The sequence below is a fragment of the Epinephelus fuscoguttatus genome, linkage group LG15 (assembly GCF_011397635.1).
Source record: "Epinephelus fuscoguttatus linkage group LG15, E.fuscoguttatus.final_Chr_v1".
NCBI lineage: Eukaryota > Metazoa > Chordata > Actinopteri > Perciformes > Serranidae > Epinephelus > Epinephelus fuscoguttatus.
In genome coordinates this window covers 24052375-24070893 of record NC_064766.1, presented here as the reverse complement: position 1 = coordinate 24070893, position 18519 = coordinate 24052375, and the positions used below count along the sequence as shown (strand labels likewise).

Below are 18519 nucleotides of genomic sequence, written 5' to 3'. Positions count from 1 at the left end.
AAATGAGTGTTTATAGTTGCATTGTGTGCACTGAGTGGGCCCACAGGGGGTCAGGGTGAAATGTTTCTGAGAAAAGCATTAAAAATTGCGTGCTGTCTGCTGTGCTTGCGAGGGTATAATCACAGTGGATCTCACGCCCACACACACGAAACCTCAGCCTCGCAGCAGCACAGTGGGTGTTGTTTGGTCTTTGACGGCTCAATACAGGTGTTAACACCAGAGGTTTTCATTACTGATACAGACACGGCACCAGATAGTTGCACCAACAAACAAATTAGATGCAACTGACATAACACAGCAGTGACGCAACCGACTTAACACTTACTGTCTGCTGTGGGTCTTTGCAAGAAGTCCTCTGCCTCAAGGGATGTGGTTCTTAAAGGTCTCATGAAATGGTATCACTTCCTTAAAGGGGACCTATAATGCTGTCCCTTATTTTCTGTCATACAGTACAGGCCAAAAGTTTGGACACACCTTCTCATTCAATGCGTTTTCTTTATTTTCATGACTATTTACATTGTAGATTCTCACTGAAGGCATCAAAACTATGAATGAACACATGTGGAGTTATGTACTTAACAAAAAAAGGTGAAATAACTGAAAACATGTTTTATATTCTAGTTTCTTCAAAATAGCCACCCTTTGCTCTGATTACTGCTTTGCACACTCTTGGCATTCTCTCCATGAGCTTCAAGAGGTAGTCACCTGAAATGGTTTTCCAACAGTCTTGAAGGAGTTCCCAGAGGTGTTTAGCACTTGTTGGCCCCTTTGCCTTCACTCTGCGGTCCAGCTCATCCCAAACCATCTCGATTGGGTTCAGGTCCGGTGACTGTGGAGGCCAGGTCATCTGCCGCAGCACTCCATCACTCTCCTTCTTGGTCAGATAGCCCTTACACAGCCTGGAGGTGTGTTTGGGGTCATTGTCGTGTTGAAAAATAAATGATCGTCCAACTAAACGCAAACCGGATGGGATGGCATGTCGCTGCATGTTGCTGTGGTAGCCATGCTGGTTCAGTGTGCCTTCAATTTTGAATAAATCCCCAACAGTGTCACCAGCAAAACACCCCCACACCATCACACCTCCTCCTCCATGCTTCACAGTGGGAACCAGGCATGTGGAATCCATCCGCTCACCTTTTCTGCCTCACAAAGACACGGCGGTTGGAACCAAAGATCTCAAATTTGGACTCATCAGACCAAAGCACAGATTTCCACTGGTCTAATGTCCATTCCTTGTGTTTCTTGGCCCAAACAAATCTCTTTCTGCTTGTTGCCTCTCCTTAGCAGTGGTTTCCTAGCAGCTATTTGACCATGAAGGCCTGATTCGCGTAGTCTCCTCTTAACAGTTGTTCTAGAGATGGGTCTGCTGCTAGAACTCTGTGTGGCATTCATCTGGTCTCTGATCTGAGCTGCTGTTAACTTGCGATTTCTGAGGCTGGTGACTCGGATGAACTTATCCTCAGAAGCAGAGGTGACTCTTGGTCTTCCTTTCCTGGTCGGTCCTCATGTGTGCCAGCTCATGTAGCGCTTGATGGTTTTATGCCACTCCACTTGGGGACACATTTAAAGTTTTGCAATTTTTCCGGACTGACTGACCTCATTTCTTAAAGTAATGATGGCCACTCGTTTTCTTTAGTTAGCTGATTGGTTCTTGCCATAATATGAATTTTAACAGTTGTCCAATAGGGCTGTCGGCTGTGTATTAACCTGACTTCTGCACAACACAACTGATGGTCCCAACCCCATTGATAAAGCAAGAAATTCCACTAATTAACCCTGATAAGGCACACCTGTGAAGTGGAAACCATTTCAGGTGACTACCTCTTGAAGCTCATGGAGAGAATGCCAAGAGTGTGCAAAGCAGTAATCAGAGCAAAGGGTGGCTATTTTGAAGAAACTAGAATATAAAACATGTTTTCAGTTATTTCACCTTTTTTGTTAAGTACATAACTCCACATGTGTTCATTCATAGTTTTGATGCCTTCAGTGAGAATCTACAATGTAAATAGTCATGAAAATAAAGAAAACGCATTGAATGAGAAGGTGTGTCCAAACTTTTGGCCTGTATTGTATATATATATATATATATATATATATATATATATATATATATATAAAATGTTACAATGTTCAATGTTCAAAGTTCAATGCCAAAGTTTCAAATAGTGAGGTAAATGTTTTTAAAAGTAATCCCTGTGAGCAAAAACCTCAGACCGGCCTCAGACCGTTCTCAATACACCAAACTGAAAACTCAAAGTACACATCATATATATTGGAAGGGGTCCAGTTTGGAAACCTCAGAATTGGATCTCTGCTGTTTGCTAATGATGTGGTTATGTTGGCTTCATCACACCGTGACCTCCAGCATGCACTACGGCGTCTGCAGTGATACAGGCGCTGTGCCGAACCCATTGTGGTGAAGAGAGAGCTTAGCCGGGAGGCAAAGCTTTCGATTTACTGGCCCATTTACATCCCAACCCTCAACTATGGTCATGAGCTCTGTAGTGACCGAAAGAATAACATCGCAGATACAAGTGGCCAAAATGAGTTTCCTCAGAAGAGTGGCTGGGCTCAGCCTTAGAGATAGGGTAAGGAGCTGAAACATCCGGAGGGAGCTCGGAGTAGAGCCGCTGCTCCTTTGCGTTGAAAGGGGTCAGTTGAGGTGGTTTGGGCATCTGATCAGGATTCCTCCTGGGTGCCTCCTGTTAGAGGTGTTCTGAGCACGTCCAACTGGTAGGAGGCCCCAGGGTAGACCCAGAACACGCTGGAGGGATTACATATCTCATCTGGCCGGGGAACACCTTAGGGTACCCCAGGAGGAGCTGAAAAGCATTGCTGGGGAGAGGGACGTCTGGGGTGCTTTGCTCAGCCTGCTGGTCCTGCGACCTGGCTTCGGATAAGCGGTTGAAAATGGATGGATGGATGGAAAGTACTGCTTTGTTAAACTGTCCATAGCTAATGTTTGTGTCTGTCTTTGGTGACATTGCGTCATCTAAACACAGTGTAAAAACCATGGCACCCTGGCTCGTTATAATTCCAGCAATATTTGTTGGAGCTTCAGCCTCCAGGCACGTTGTTTTTTTAAGTACGGGTTTATGGGATTCCTCTGGTTCTAATATGCACATTCAACAGTTTCAGTAAATTCCTCTTTTCCTACCAACAACACTAACTGTCATTCCATCTGTGTGTGCTGTACAGTAAGTGACTGAGCTGTTTAAAGGTGTGCGTTACGTAATGGGGCCACTGGTTTTCCCCCAATGATGACAGTTTAACGGCAGGGCCTTTTCCACTGTGATGCAAGTCAAGCTAACATTTAGCAATTCTTACACCAAGCACTGAGAAGTGGAAAATTAAAAAAAAAAAAAAGTGAGTCTTTTCATTAAGATTTTCCATCAAACAATTGAGCTATGAATATTTTGGAACTGTGCACAGGTCAAACACTGGTCTGTTTTGATCTTGAAATGACAGGAGCTCACATATTTCTCCTTAGCTCGTCTCAGTGGCCTTGTAATCTCATTTAAGAAAGGAAGAAGGGGCAAGGTCAAGTGAATTTCTTCCTGTAAACAGATTTAGATTGAAGGCTGTATCAAATTCAACAGCCGTGTCTGCAGGACTGTCTGGACTCTGCTGAAAAGAAAACAGTGGCCGTATTTGCAAACAGCAGCTCATGTCCTGGTATCACTCAGACCAGACGCAGTAAGGTCATTTAGTGGGCTCAGACATGGTGAGCAGCAGACGGCACTGTCCTGTCCAAACACAGTGCTGCAATGACGCATGGGTAATGGATGATTCAGGGCGATGATGGAGTGGCGCATTGAGACCAACATGTTGATGACTGCTCTCCTGGGCCTCTCTTTGACGTGACGCCAATAATATGGTTTCCACCATCTGTCTCAAAAGCACGTACAATGACAAACACACACACACACACACACACACACAAGCACAATGTCTTGTATTTCATTTAGTGGATGTTCATTTTTAACCTTTGTACATCCTCCTGATGAAACCTACAGCAGACTGTACATCTGTTAATGCTGTTGGATCTGTTGCTCTGTACATGAGCCAGTGCAGACAAAGGAAAGGTTTTAAATTCGGAAATAATATATTTATATGCAATAACAAACACTCATAGGTGAAAAAACAATTAGTCATGTTTGTTTTCAAAGCCAGACAAGACAACTAATACGTGCTAAATCATACCAAATAGCAGATATGTATGGCTACAGGGGTCAAACTGAATAGGCTATTTGAATGAGATGAGTTTTAGATGCCAATGGGAACCAATTATCGATACTAAAGGGGCAGTTCACCCTAAAATTGAAAATACATATCTTTCATCTTACATGTGGTGCTGTTTATCAGTCTGGATTGTTTTGGTGTGAGTTTCTGAGTGTTGGAGATATCAGTTGTAGAGATGTCTGCCTTCTCTCAAATTTAATGGAAGTAGATGGCACTCAGATTGTGGTGTATTTATATTTTAAGTATTTATAACAGGAGACGCGAGAAGTGAAAAGAATGAAATAATAAAATCGTGAAGAGATTTAAAAAAAAGGATAGTACTAGTAATAAAAACAAGTGGTAAAACAACTTAAATATATAAAAACCATAAAGACAGGTGGGAGAAATATAAAAGAAATATCAAATAGTAACAATTAAGGGCACATTCACACCAAGATAGTCCGGGGGACTCGGTTCGATTGGGCGGGGAATTGGTTCAGTTCACTTTCACACTGCACTTTTTAAAGCAGACCAAACCACCTGGACAATGTCATGCAGTTACAACAGCTGCTCGTCAGGGGGCGGTATTGCCCGAAATGACCACTGACCAGGAAGAAAAAAAGCGTGAGGAAGAAGAAAACCCAGCACATCGATTGGCCAGGACCGAAAACAGAAATCCATCCCCTTCAGCCGGCTTGGTCACCACAAAAACAATGGAGCGACTCCAAATTTATGCAGTCTTGGGGTTTCTGTTTTTACTTCGGTGTTCAAACCTAATTATTTTTTCACAAGAAGCTGCCCAGTATGAGCAGCAGGTGAGGCAGCGAGCTATCTAGCATGTTGCTCTGTACATGAGACGAATGCAGCTTCCTCTCTTCGGTTCACTTCCTCTGTTTGGTTCACTGGATAGTCCGTTTGCATTTCCCACTGTAAGCGAACCGCACCATGGTTCACTTGCAAGTGAATCTAGACCCCCAGTTTTCAAGCAGACCAGGGTTCGCTTGTTTGGTCTGCACCAGAGTTTGAATGAGAGTTCACACCACTCCAAACCAACCGAACTATCCGTGGAAGCAGACCAGGGTTTGTTTAAAGTGGACCAAATAGCGCCAGTGTGAATGCATCCTAATTTAGAACTAGAAATACTGCCTCATGGTTGTATGCCTCCGTCAACCCGTCAAGTTTCTTTTAAAGTTTACAACCATACTTGTGAAACCATAGATGCTTCATACTAGGGCTGCAGCTATTGATTCTTCTAGTAATCTATCGATTATTCTGGCAACTAATCGAGTAATCGGATAAGAAATACTGCATGTTTAGATTAGATTACTCTAGCTTTATTTGGGGGAAGAGTTATACCTAAAAGAGAAAATACTGAAGATAGATAGAAATGTAGGTGTCCACAGAGTATTTACCCCCTGAAAACATTTGTCTAACACAATAAGCAATTCCTGGAACAACCTGGTGACCCCGTCCAGCCCTGAGGCCCCTGAATCACCCAGGGCCTCATTTTAACGGTGTGTTCCTGCTGTAGATGGACAGGTCATCGCTGAAGTGACCGTTAAGGTCCTAGTCTAAAAACAGGCTCACTTATATTTTCAAGTCTTAAATACTGACCTGGAGATGAACTCTCGTGTTACCCCAGATACCTCAGGAAACAGGATCTTTGGCAGGAGATGAAAGGGATGGTTCAGTGAGACAGAGAGAGGGAGAGGTGTTGGATTGATGTTGATGTTACCGGATACCTTTGCTCACACATCCTGTCTCTGTCAGGTTGGGTCACGGGGGGGCTGAGCGGTCCAGTCAGACAGTTTTTATGTCAGTGTAACTCTTCTTAATGTCCTAATAACAGATGTGTTCGCTTCTGTTCCTGTTTTCTGAAAACTCTGAACATACAGTGCCCTCCAAAGTATTGGAACAGTGAGTCCAATTCGTTTACTTTTGTTGTAGACTGAAAACATTTGGGTTTGACATCAAAAGATGAATATGAGACAAGAGATCAACATTTCAGCTTTTATTTCCAGGTATTTACATCTGGATCTGATACACAACTTAGAAGATAGCATTATTTGTAATGGAACACAAAATTTTTAGGTGAGCAAGAGTATTGGAACATATAAACTTAAAATAGATTAAAGTGAATGAGACTTAATATTTAGTTGCAAATCCTTTGCTTTCAATAACTGCATCAAGCCTGTGACCCATTGACATCACCAAACTTTTGCATTCTTCTTTTGTGATGCTTTTCCAGGCTTTCACCACAGCCTCTTTCAGTTGTTGTTTGTTTTGGGGGGTTACTCCCTTCAGTCTCCTCTTCAGCAGGTAAAATGCATGCTCTATTGGGTTTAAGTCTGGAGACTGACTTGGCCAGTCTAAAACCTTCCACTTCTTGCCCCTGATGAACTCCTTTGTTGTTTTGGCAGTTATCGTTATCTTGCTGCATGATGAAGGATCTCCCAATCAGTTTGGTTGCATCTTTCTTTAAATTAGCAGACAAAATGTTTCTGTAGACTTCTGAGTTCATTTTGCTGCTGCCATCATGTGTTACATCATCAATGAAGATGATGTCCCAGAAGAAGCCACGCAAGCCCAAGCCATGACATTACCTCCACCGTGTTTCACAGATGAGCTTGTATGTTTGGGACCATGAGCAGATCCTTTCTTTCTCCAAACTTTCGCCTTTCCGTCACTTTGGAAAAAGTTAATCTTTGTCTCATCAGTCCATAAAACTTTGCCCAGAATTTTTGAGGCTCATCTCTGTACCTTTTGGCAAATTCCAGCCTGGCCTTCCTATTCTTCTTGCTAATGAGTGGTTTGCATCTTCTGGTGTAGCCTCTGTACTTTTGTTCATGAAGTCTTCTGAACAGTAGATTGTGATACCTTCACTCCTGCCCTCTGGAGGTTGTTGCTGATGTCACTAACAGTTGTTTTAGGGTCTTTCTTTACAGCTCTCACAATGTTTCTGTCATCAACTGCTGATGTTTTCCTTGGTCTACCTGTTCAACGTCTGTTGCTTAGTACACCAGTGGTTTCTTTCTTCTTCAGGACATTCCAAATGGTTGTACTGGCTATGGCCAATGTTTGTGCAATGGCTCTGATTGATTGTCCATCTTCTCTCAGATTCACAATTGCTTCTTTTTCACCCATAGACAGCTCTCTGGTTTTCATGTTGGTTCCACCTCTAAATGCAGTCTGCACAGGCAAAATCTATTGTACCCAATCTGAAACTGAGCTCAGACATTCAGTGCTATTTATTGTTTGAATAATCAATGTAATTGGGAGACACCTGGGCAACAAAACACACCTGTCAGTGACATGTTCCAATACTTTTGCTCTCATGAAAAATGGATGGGTTCAAACAAAAGGTGCTATCTTCTAAGTTGTGTATCAGATCCAGATGTAAATACCTGGAAATAAAAGCTGAAATGTTGATCTCTTGTCCCATATTCATCTTTTGATGTCAAACCCAAATATTTTCAGTCTACAACAAAAATAAAGGAATTGGCCTCACTGTTCCAATACTTTTGGAGGGCACTGTATGAAGACCGTCAGGCACTTCATAGCAGGATTTACTTTGGCCTAACAAAGATTCATAGATGTTTTTTAATCATTCAAGAAATATTACAAGAGTTAGACCCTGCCTCTCTTTGGAAGGTGCTGAAAAGCTGAGCCGTTCCTTTGTCTTTACTGTAGTGCACTTTAAAAACACTGATAGGCTGCAACTTGTTCAAAGTGCAGCAGTAAGGTTAATTTAAACAAATACCAGAAGAAAACATGTTACACCAGTACTAGCATCATTACCTGTCATTACCTGTAACACTTAGGATTGGTTTCAAAATTCTTTGACTTGTTTTTAAGGCCCTAAATGGTTAAGCACGTTAATATCAGTCCAAATGTGAATCTGAATATGCTCTGAACCGCTCCTGAGGTCGATTAGTGCTGGCTTGCTTAATGTAGAAAAAAGGAATGCCAAAAAACTATGGTGAAGCTGCTTTCTGTTATCAAAGGTTTGAAACAAAATCCAGTCACAAACAGCTCCAAACTTATTTATTTTTGATTCTGCTTTTATTTAATTCCACATTTTTTTATGCCTCTATGCCGGCGATAGCTGTGACCAGAGACCTTATGCTCATGGGTTATCTGTCCATCACATTCTTGTGAACGCGATATCTCAAGAAAGACCTTGAGGGAGCTCTTTCAAATTTGACACAAACGTCCACTTGGACTTAACAATGAACTGAATCGATTTTGGTGGTCAAAGGTCAAGGTCACTGTGACCTTGTTTGTCTCATTCTCGTAAACATGATTCCTTAAGGATGCCTTGAGGACATTTTTTCCCAAGTTTGGCACACAGTTTACTTATAGTCAAGGATGATGTGATTAGATTTTGGTGGTCAAAGATCAAGGTCACTGTAACCTTGCATCTGTCTCATTCTTAAGAACCTGATATGTCAAGAAGGCCTTTAGGGAATTCCTCAGATTTGGCACAAACGTACACTAGGGCTCAAGAATGAACTTATTAGAATTTGGTAGTCAAAGGTTAGTGTGACCCCCCAAAACATGGTCTTGACCATAACTCAAAAGAATTTTAAGCATGGCTGTATCCATAGTTCAGTTTTTTGTTCTGGAAATGGCGTATTTAATTCAGATCAATTCAATTCAGTGGAACTTTATTTATCACTAAGGAAACTGTTGTGCCAGAGAATGCTTCAAATTACAGTAACACAAATTAACGTTCACAAACCAGTAACAGCCAGTGGGTTCTGCGGGGTCAGGGGTCACACACTGAGCCTGGTTTTTAAAACAATAGAATATTAAGTATCAGTCAAAATGTTCAAAATATACAAAATAGAAAGTGTTTAAGGAGCAAAAGGTGAAAACCAGTTCCTAATAGACTAACAATAGGAGTAAGATAGGTACAAGAGTTACTAAAAATGAACTACACTGGTGGAAAAATCCAAATTGTGCCTGATAATCAGTGTTATATTGTGTATTATATAACAAATGAGAAGTAGTATTGCACATGATTTTTATTTCAAGAAAATTATATTGCACTACATTAACAAGTGATCAATATATTAAAAATAATAATGCACATAATGTTGAGAAAATATTGCACAAGATATTGAAAAGAAGGGATAATGGTAATTATTAATGGTTAATAGTGACTCTTAATAGTATTAATAGTGATTTAAACATACAATACAGAAACATACAGAAAAACATACAGAAAACTTGCAATATAAATAATTGTCCTAATGTAAGTAATGAACTGGGTAAGTTTCATGGTGATATTTATTAGTTGATTTTTTTTCATCATATTCACCTGTAGTTTTTCCTCTTTCTGCATAAAACTACCCAAATATTTATTTATTTCTGTTTCAAATGTGTAGCATTTATTTCTTTTCTGCATAAAGCTACCCAGATATTTACTTATTTAGGTATTTATTTTGATTTCATATGTGTGGCATTTATTTTTTTTTCTCTGTATAAAACTACCCAATATTTAGTTATTTCTTTATTGCTTCAAATATGTAGTATTTACTCTTATTTTCTGCTTAAAACTACCCAACTTTTATTTATATATATTTTGTTTCAAATGTGTAGCATTTATTCGTTTTTTTGTCAGTATAAAACAACCCAGTATCTGTTTATTTATTTTTTGTTTCAAATGTGTAGTATTTATTGTTTTTCTGCCTAAAACTACCCAACCTTTATTTATTTATTTTTTGTTTTAAATGTAGAATCTATTATTTTTTTCGTATAAAACTACCCAATATCTATATATTTATTGTTTCAGATGTGTAGCATGTATTCTTTTTTTTGTTTAAAACTACATAATATTTATTCATTTATTTATTTATTTATTTATTTATTGTTTCAAATGTGTAGGATTTATTATTTTACTCTGCATGGAACTACCCAACTCGTTTGATTTATTTATTTATTATTCATTGTTTCAAATGTGTAGCATTCATTCATTTTTTTATGCATAAAACTTCCTAAATTATTGTAAAGATTTCGGTCTAAAATTATCTTTTGCAAAGTAATGGCAGGTATCAGCTGGGCCCAAACACAGAGCTGCATTGGTTGGGTCGCTACTGCCACCTAGTGTTGCCCCAGCTCACTACATGATGTAGAGCCATCTCCAGAGGCCTGACCATAATGAAAAGGGCAAATACTGACTGAATCGATCAGCTCTGACTGTCTCAGGCAGATGGAGGGGGTCGCACACAGCCTTGCCTGTTGTATCCTCACTGCATATTAGACATCTTTCCAGCCTCTTTGCAGAGAAGCTTCAAAATCTGCTGAGATATCTCCTCACAGATCAACTAATGATAGGCGATGTTCACATGCAGTGGAGGAGACACACTTGTTATCTGGCACAGAGGTTGTCCTGTGAGAGGTTAAGGCAGAATGGCAGCGTCCTTTCCGCATGACCGCCTCCACCAGCCTCGGCCTGCACTGACAATCTGGGACCAAGCATTACACTTTTTTTTTTACGTCCACTTAAAGCAAACCCTCCTGGGCTTTTATGCTTTCATACGTGGGCTGATAATGTCAAAGTCACAAAGGATGCAGCTCATCAGGGTAATGTTTTAACATGCGCAAAGCAAAGGCGACATAAAATGACGGCCCCGGCCTGTAGCATGTATGAAATGGTAGGCTAGTGTATGGAATTTACGACAGCTGCTTTCTGCTCCTACTGCGGGGATCTGAAGGAGCGCATCCACCTCTTCTGTTGCAGCGATGCGCAGCCGTGCCGCATGACTCACAACGGCAGAAATGGCACGGATGTAAACAGGGGGCGGGCTCAGGTAGGCCTAACCTGTACCGGCGCGGCCAATGGGACGCCGCGCTCCTCTGCCTTCTCTCCGATCCCGCGCTTCTCATTGGTGCTCCGGCGCGTCCATCACGGTGTAAGGAGCGAGGCGCAGCTTCGCAATTACACCGCGGAACGGAGGAGAGGGGGGGAAAAATGATTAATCTGTCAAAGGCGAATTTGTGTTCGGGATGAGACCGCTCTGACATTCAACCGACCGGAACGAAGCCCACAGGCGAGTGCTATTAAATGCACAGGAATTTGGGATCACGCTGATGCACCGTGGCAGGTGGCTCTTGTATAATCGTCCGGGGTCTTGTCACTTGTCTTTGCTGCCTGATCTGCGCGTCGCTTCAGCACTGGACAGCGACCGGGACCATCGGACACTGAAAACACTGAGGGAATCCTGAGGCGGGGTGAGCTCACAACAACCCAGTGTTATCGTTATGATATAATTTCACTTTGCATGGTTTTATCTTGTATATAAACGTGTGTGTGCACGCATGAGACGGTGCATTGTTTTGCCCTTATTGCGCGTCATTCGTGTGTGATTTGTGGAGCCCTGCGCGCACAGGTTTGATCATATGGAGCCTATAGAGCTCCACTCACCAAATGCCCTTGAAAGTAAAGGCTTCGTGCTGCTCGCTGTGTTTGCGTGTGTGCAGCCAGAGAGAGGAGGGAGAGAGGTTATGGTGGTTGTGGTGAGCAACTGCGCAATTGTCTGTCCCTGTCTGTTCATATCTCTCTCTTCTCTGCACCTCTCTATCTCTCCTCTGCTTCCACAGTCGGTCCGACCCTCGCTTGGCTCGGGGCAACGCGCGGCTAGATGACTTCACTACATCAACAAGCACCGCGGTATCCTGGACTAATATAGCAGCGCCACATCCCCCCCTACTCCTCCTCCTCCACCACCACCTCCTCCTCCTCCTCCTCTCTCTCCATTTCCATTCGCTGATCCCGAGTCCACCCGTCTAAAGGCACCATGGGAAACCGTGGCATGGAGGAACTGATCCCGCTGGTCAACAAGCTGCAGGATGCCTTCAGCTCCATCGGCCAGGCCTGCAACCTGGATCTGCCGCAGATCGCAGTAGTCGGCGGGCAGAGTGCAGGAAAGAGCTCCGTGCTGGAGAACTTTGTCGGCAGGTAAAGTTGACCACCAGAAATAGGATAATCCCTTCTCCGGTTAACCCTGAGGATGACATAAGAGGCCTATGGAGCCAAGCTCTTTGTGCAGAGTTCAAACCATCTCTCCCCCCGAGCTCAGTCACTGCACAGTTATGTTCTGTGCGACTTTTAAAAAAAAAAACAAAAAAAAAAAACCACATACAACACTGGCTTGTGGCTACTGGCAGAGGAGGGAAGTGGTATTTGGGTTACAGCAGCACCCCTGGGGATTTCAGCCCAATCAGCACCAACTGCAGTCCTCCACAGTCCTAGAAATATCTGTACAGTTCCCAAGCATCCTTTGGAGGGCATGAATATGGCGCTGACCCCTTAAAAATGATACTGTCATGTTGCAGAGACACATCGCTGCATTTTTAAAAACACCATCCCACTATACATGTGAGCTCCCACTCCTGAAAACACATGAATATTCATCACTTTGCCCTGGATTTTGGTCGCCCTTAACAAATAAATTATGAGCACATGCATTTGAATTTTTTTCGAGATAATAATCAAGTCATTTCTCAACCAGGAGTGTTATTCTGTTCATCAATTCCACTGTTAAAAGATGGATCAGAAACACAACAGAATATGTGAAACTGTTTCAATACTCAATTTTAGCAGTATTGCTGCCATAACCTTATTTTCTGCTCAGTATTATGGCGTCATTCTGTCTGTCTCGACATGGACAACCTTTTAATCGATAGCTAGTTGATCTCAGGATTTGCTGAAAAAACTAACCCCCAAATTGATTCATTTGTCTGTGCCAGCTGATATAGTACCTAACAAATTAAAGGGTCACTCCATCGATATTGCACATCATGACCCAGTCCCAATTCTACCCAGTGGCACGATGCCGAGTCTTGGAGCGGCTTTGACAAAGTAGTGACCCCTCAGAATGAAGCCACAAGGGATAGGGTTTGAAATCTTAACCTAGAAAATGGGACGCTACTTGTTACGTCATCATGCTGAAAATGGCACATACACATGTTAGCACTTAGCTAAAAGTAACTGATATGTGGTTGAAATAGCATTAGTTAGCTATGAGTAATGGATAACAGTTAAGACAGGTAGCTAAAGGAAAAGGGGGCTAGATGACCACGACAAAAGAAACGGGACTCCCTATCCTACGCAACAGCACTCATAACATAGTGGTAGGCCTAAGGGAGAGAGCTGGGATTGGGCCACAGATCAGTTTACTTGCAGTGGAGAGCACTGCTCAGAAACCAGCTGTGTCATATCTTCTGTGGCTCTGGAGGGAGCTGATGATGTCATCAGGGTTATTTGAGTTAGGCGTTAGACAACAGATATTATGAGTTATAAACTGGGGGTGTTATGCTTGAAAGATTAGCGCTGTGAATGTCTAATGACAGATACTTTTGAGTAGCATCATGGGGAATGTAGGATCCAGTGTTATGGGGCTTGACCCATGGAAGGGACTGGGACCGGGCAGTATTTTGATATATCAGTATCATGATATGAAACTAGATAATGTCTTGGATATCCTTGGTGATGTCTTTACCTGGTTTAAAAAGATGCATTCCTGAATTTACCAGGCTGTTCTAGATGCTCTATTATTTGCCTTTACCCACAGCCAACCCTACAATATCGTGGCGAGATTACTATCAAAGTATTTTTTAAAAAATATCATGACTTGATTTTCTCTGTATCGCCCAGTCCTAGAAAAAAATGTGTTATAAACTGGAGCTATTGAGTTGGAAACATGAGAGCAGGGATTGTCTCATAAAAGATGCTATTGAGTTGGAATATGAGATAGTAGGATGCAGTGTTTTGGGAGTTTTAGGGACTAGAGCTGGGCAATGTTTCAATATTATATCAATATTGTTATATGAAACTAGATATCGTCTTGCATTTTTGGATTTTGGATAGTGTAAGTGATGTCTTTTCCTAGTTTTAACCCTTTGAAACCTGAGCAAGCTGGCTTGATTTCTTTCAAAAACATGGGAAGAAGGCAGCGAGCAACTTAACAAGAAATGACCCAGATTTAGCAAAAAAAAAATAGTACACAATTATAAGTAAATTACCTGAAAATTAGCAAGAAAAGAAGAATAAAAAAACAACAATAAACAAAGAAATGACGCAGAAAAAAAGACTAAAAATGGAAAAATACTTGAATGTATAATTATTATAATTATAAATATAGTTTTCTGGACATTCATTAATTCATTTCCCCTAACAGCTTATCCTGGTTTTCTGGATATTTTCCCTGTGTTTTTTAAAAAAAAAAAAATTCCAAGAATTTACTGTCTTTCTCTATTTTAATAATAATAATAATAATAATAATGATAATGATAATAATAATTAATTTTCAATGAATTTTCTCGTCAGTTTCTATCAATTTCGTGCTCATAGCCATTTTTCTCCCCCATGCTCAGGCTTGTGAAGGAAATCTGATCCAGGTTTCAAAGGATTAAAGGAGGCATTACAATAAAGTGATGTAATTTTCTGAACTTACCACACTGTTTTAGATATTCTGTAATTTGCCTTTACGTACAGTCAACCCTACAATAGTGTCTCAATCTTGATATTGAGGTATTTGTGAAAAAAATATTGTGATACTTACTACAGCCCTTGAAAAAATGTGTTATGAACTGGAGGTATTGAGTTGGAAAGACAAGCGTAGGGATTGTCTCATAAGAGATGCTATTGAGTTGCATTATGGGAAATGTAGGATGCAGTGTTTTTGGAGCTTGACTCATTTCAGGGACTAAACGTCAGAATGTCTCGGCCTCTGCTCCTTAAACATTAACGACTATTTTTTCACTCTGTTGCGTGCAAGTTCTTAATATTGCATCTCTACATTAGCTGGATTGTTTCAGTGTGATCAAAGAGCTCCTTTGCATGTGTGCAGTCCCAGATGGATGCATTGATTTTGTCCTGTACCATCCCTCATTGAGAGTCGTGATGCTGAGTAATGGTCCATCTGTCCAGACACCGGCTCCACACAGTGCTGAATGGACAAGTAGTGGGCTTTTTTTTTTAAACTCATCCCACTTGAGGGAGCTCTGAGGGTCGATATGTGTTAATAAGTTTATCTTGGAACAGCCCTTTAGCATTGGAGGTGGTTGTGATGCCTGTCTGGTGCGTGGCGTGCTCGTGGATGTATGCGCACACACACACACACAAAATGGGTCGGTGAGGAACCCCTCAGGAAATGGCGAAGTCATCGTTTTTAAACGAGAGAGCTCCTGTCAGCGAAGCAGCTCTTCATTCTGACCTGTTGTTTATCAGATCAGATTGTCCTGTACTGTCGGAGCACTTAGTTGCAGCTGCAGGAGCCGAGCGGTGCTGTGTTTTAAAATGGCCCCTGTTCCACTCAGACTATAATGCATCGGTGTACAGCACACCAGATTAGTGATGCTGAAGGGTCTGCAGTAGCTGGCATGCCTTGATATCGGGTATAATTGTAATACATTTGCCCTTCAAGAGGTCAAAGGAGAAAAGTCTTAAAATGAAGATATCATTGTGACACCAACACTCTGTTTACATTGGCTGTGGTGTGATGTAATGACTTTTGATTGGCTGTCTTTCCTCAGGGACTTTCTGCCCCGTGGATCTGGTATTGTCACCCGCAGGCCTCTGGTTCTGCAGCTTATCAGCGCCAGTGCAGGTGGGCGCACACACATTTACACACCCACGCATGCTAACATACACACACACACACACACACATACAAATGCAGCCTCCCCCTCTCCCCTTGTTAAATTGTTCTGTTTTTTTTTTCTTCTGGCGTTTTTCCCTCCTCACACTGGCATTATTTTTCTCTCAGACACATGCAGCACAGCCACCACTAATCCCAGTTATGTATTCTTCTCCTCTACAGAATGGGCTGAATTCCTCCACTGCAAAGGGAAGAAGTTTACAGACTTCGATGAGGTTCGCCAAGAGATTGAGGCGGAGACAGACCGTGTCACGGGAGCCAACAAAGGCATCTCACCGGTCCCCATCAACCTACGGGTTTACTCCCCTCACGGTGCGAAACCTTAACTCCCCTTTCACTGTCCAGTAACAGCACACAATAACGCATTTCAGTGAAAGTAGACTGCAACAAGCTGTGAGTGTGTGTCATCATACTTTCACTCTGTGTATTATTAACTAGCATAAAAATATTTTCAATAAGAATACGGTTTGGTGAGCAAAATAATCATGAATGAATTTCTGTGCTGTTGAGTGGTTGAAAGGAGGCTAAACAGGCATTTTAAAGGCTCCGTGTTTATATGGCTGAATATAACATATTCAAACACTACACTAATGTTTACTCAAGGATGAATGCTGTCCTTTTAAACCAGAGCCTTGAAATGAAGTAAAATTGGTAACCTTGAACTAATTATTTGAGCTTTCTAGCATCTGTGATCCTCTGCTAATGTGATTTGCAGAGGATTGTGAATTAGCTTATAGCTGGTATTTCATCAGCAACATTGGAATTACATCCTGAAAAGCTGAGATGCATATGACTGGTTAAATGACAGTTAGAGAGGCCTAAAATGCTTCAGCATGAACATTTTCGTCCTCATTTAGCATTCACATTTATTTTAGGTTTGTGGTTCTGGGAGGGAGTTGATCCTGTTGATAAAGCACTCATGAACTAGATGATATATGTGGTATACATAAGGTTTGCTCAGTTAAAAGGTAGTTCTGTAATTCGCTAGTGATTCCTAGCAGAATTTCCAGCAGTTTTGCTCCTGCAGGCGATTGTACTAGCTGTTAGGGACTGTTTATTATTTATGAGAGGGGAGGGAGTGTTGCAAAAAGGGCTAGGTGCTTCAAATAATCTTTTAAGCACTGGAGAGGGGGGTGATTTTTTTATTTGGCTGAGGGAAGGGACATTCAACTTTAAATGGTCCTATTTTGATGTTAAAAGGTACATCATCATTAGTACTCTGCGGATATATCACTCATTTGATGAGAGGCTTCCCTCATGGAAATCATTTCCGTTTTCGTCAGATGCACTCTCTCTTTTCTCAGAAACAATGAGCACAGAGTGTTTGAGGTCCTTTCTCTTTGTAATTTAAATACCATCAGAACTCCAAAACCCACAAGTTGGTTTGAAAGACATGTTTTCTTTAACAAATTGCCAAAATTACACCATTTATTAAAGTGGAAACAGAAATTATCATCAGATTTTTACATTTCCATTGGTCCCTGAACACATCGTGTAAGACAAAGGCTTCCATCAAGAAATATAATAAAGTAATGAAGCTTAAAATAGTGATATTTGATTCATTTCGTTTCATCAACATGTAAATGATGCTGGCTCTTAGTCAGTGCAAAACGTGGCCCAGCTATAATGTAGTTAAGTGAATACCAAATTTAGATGTACACATCACTAAATTAAAACAAGTTTCATCACGCAACTTATAAACCAGAGCAGAACCCCATCATCGCCAAGGCTGCGCCCCCTTTTGGTGCACAAGAAACGCGCTGTCACACCATGAGAGAAACAGAAAAAAATGCTGAAAAGCTGTTAAACCGAGGCTTTCACACTGAAATTAAAGGCCCAAGGCCCATAATGTACATGAATATTCACTGTCAGTGTGGTAAATGGCTACATGATGCTTATGACAGTCACTTCTGATGGATAGCTAGCTTGAGTGGGAGGCTGCTGCAGTACAGGCTGTCGTCTCAAACAGAGATAGATCAAACAGTTGGCTATGAACAAGTTGGTTATTAACAGACAACACTTATTCTAACGCTCCCTGTTGATTCAGTCAAATATGTAGAGATGTCCAGATAAGCAATAAACAGCCACTGTGTTGGGTCATAGATCCACTTGGGTAAGGGAAGTCTGAACAGACATGACAGCAACAATAAACCTTAATTTATTTGGTGTTTGATATGAAACAAACATTTATTTATCAAGAAATAAATGCAAATGGTGTCAAAATTATAATCAAACACACATAAGATTGCCTCTATATGATCCTTAGTTTTCTGCCCCCCCCCAAAAAGGGGCAGGGCCTTGATGTTTTGTGCCGGTATGGTCTACTTTTTTACGTAGATGTTAGCTGTTACTATATATTGACACTAAATAACTGCCAGGCATAGCTAATTGTTGTGTTGCCTAGCTAACGCAACCAACCGCCAAGACATTCTAGCTAACATACAGCCTAACCCAGTGGTTCCCAACTGGTCCAGCCTCGGTGTCTAGATCTCTGCTTAGTCATTAATTCAAGGTCCACATAGTTTAATACATTCAGCCTCGTACTTGCGTCTTGCCATATCCTCGAGCTAGTTTGCTGTCTCTGTCAAGTAGCTATCTGCTAGTTACTCACTCTACAACAGGAAACAGCACT

General features: G+C 41.4%; 1 protein-coding gene across 2 annotated transcripts in view; it reads left to right on the top strand.

Annotated features, from left to right (window-relative positions):
• dnm3b (dynamin 3b) overlaps positions 1–18519 on the top strand; it is a 47398-nt gene that overhangs the window by 4036 nt on the left and 24843 nt on the right. Inside the window, exons 1-4 of one of the 2 annotated variants that reach the window (XM_049598601.1) lie at positions 11131–11457; positions 11827–12184; positions 15763–15836; positions 16050–16199. In XM_049598601.1, coding sequence (XP_049454558.1) covers positions 12024–12184; positions 15763–15836; positions 16050–16199 — 385 coding nt within the window. In that variant the 5' untranslated portion in view covers positions 11131–11457; positions 11827–12023. Of the gene's footprint in view, positions 1–11130; positions 11458–11826; positions 12185–15762; positions 15837–16049; positions 16200–18519 lie in introns of those variants that run through there. The other variant, XM_049598602.1, reaches the window with a different exon arrangement.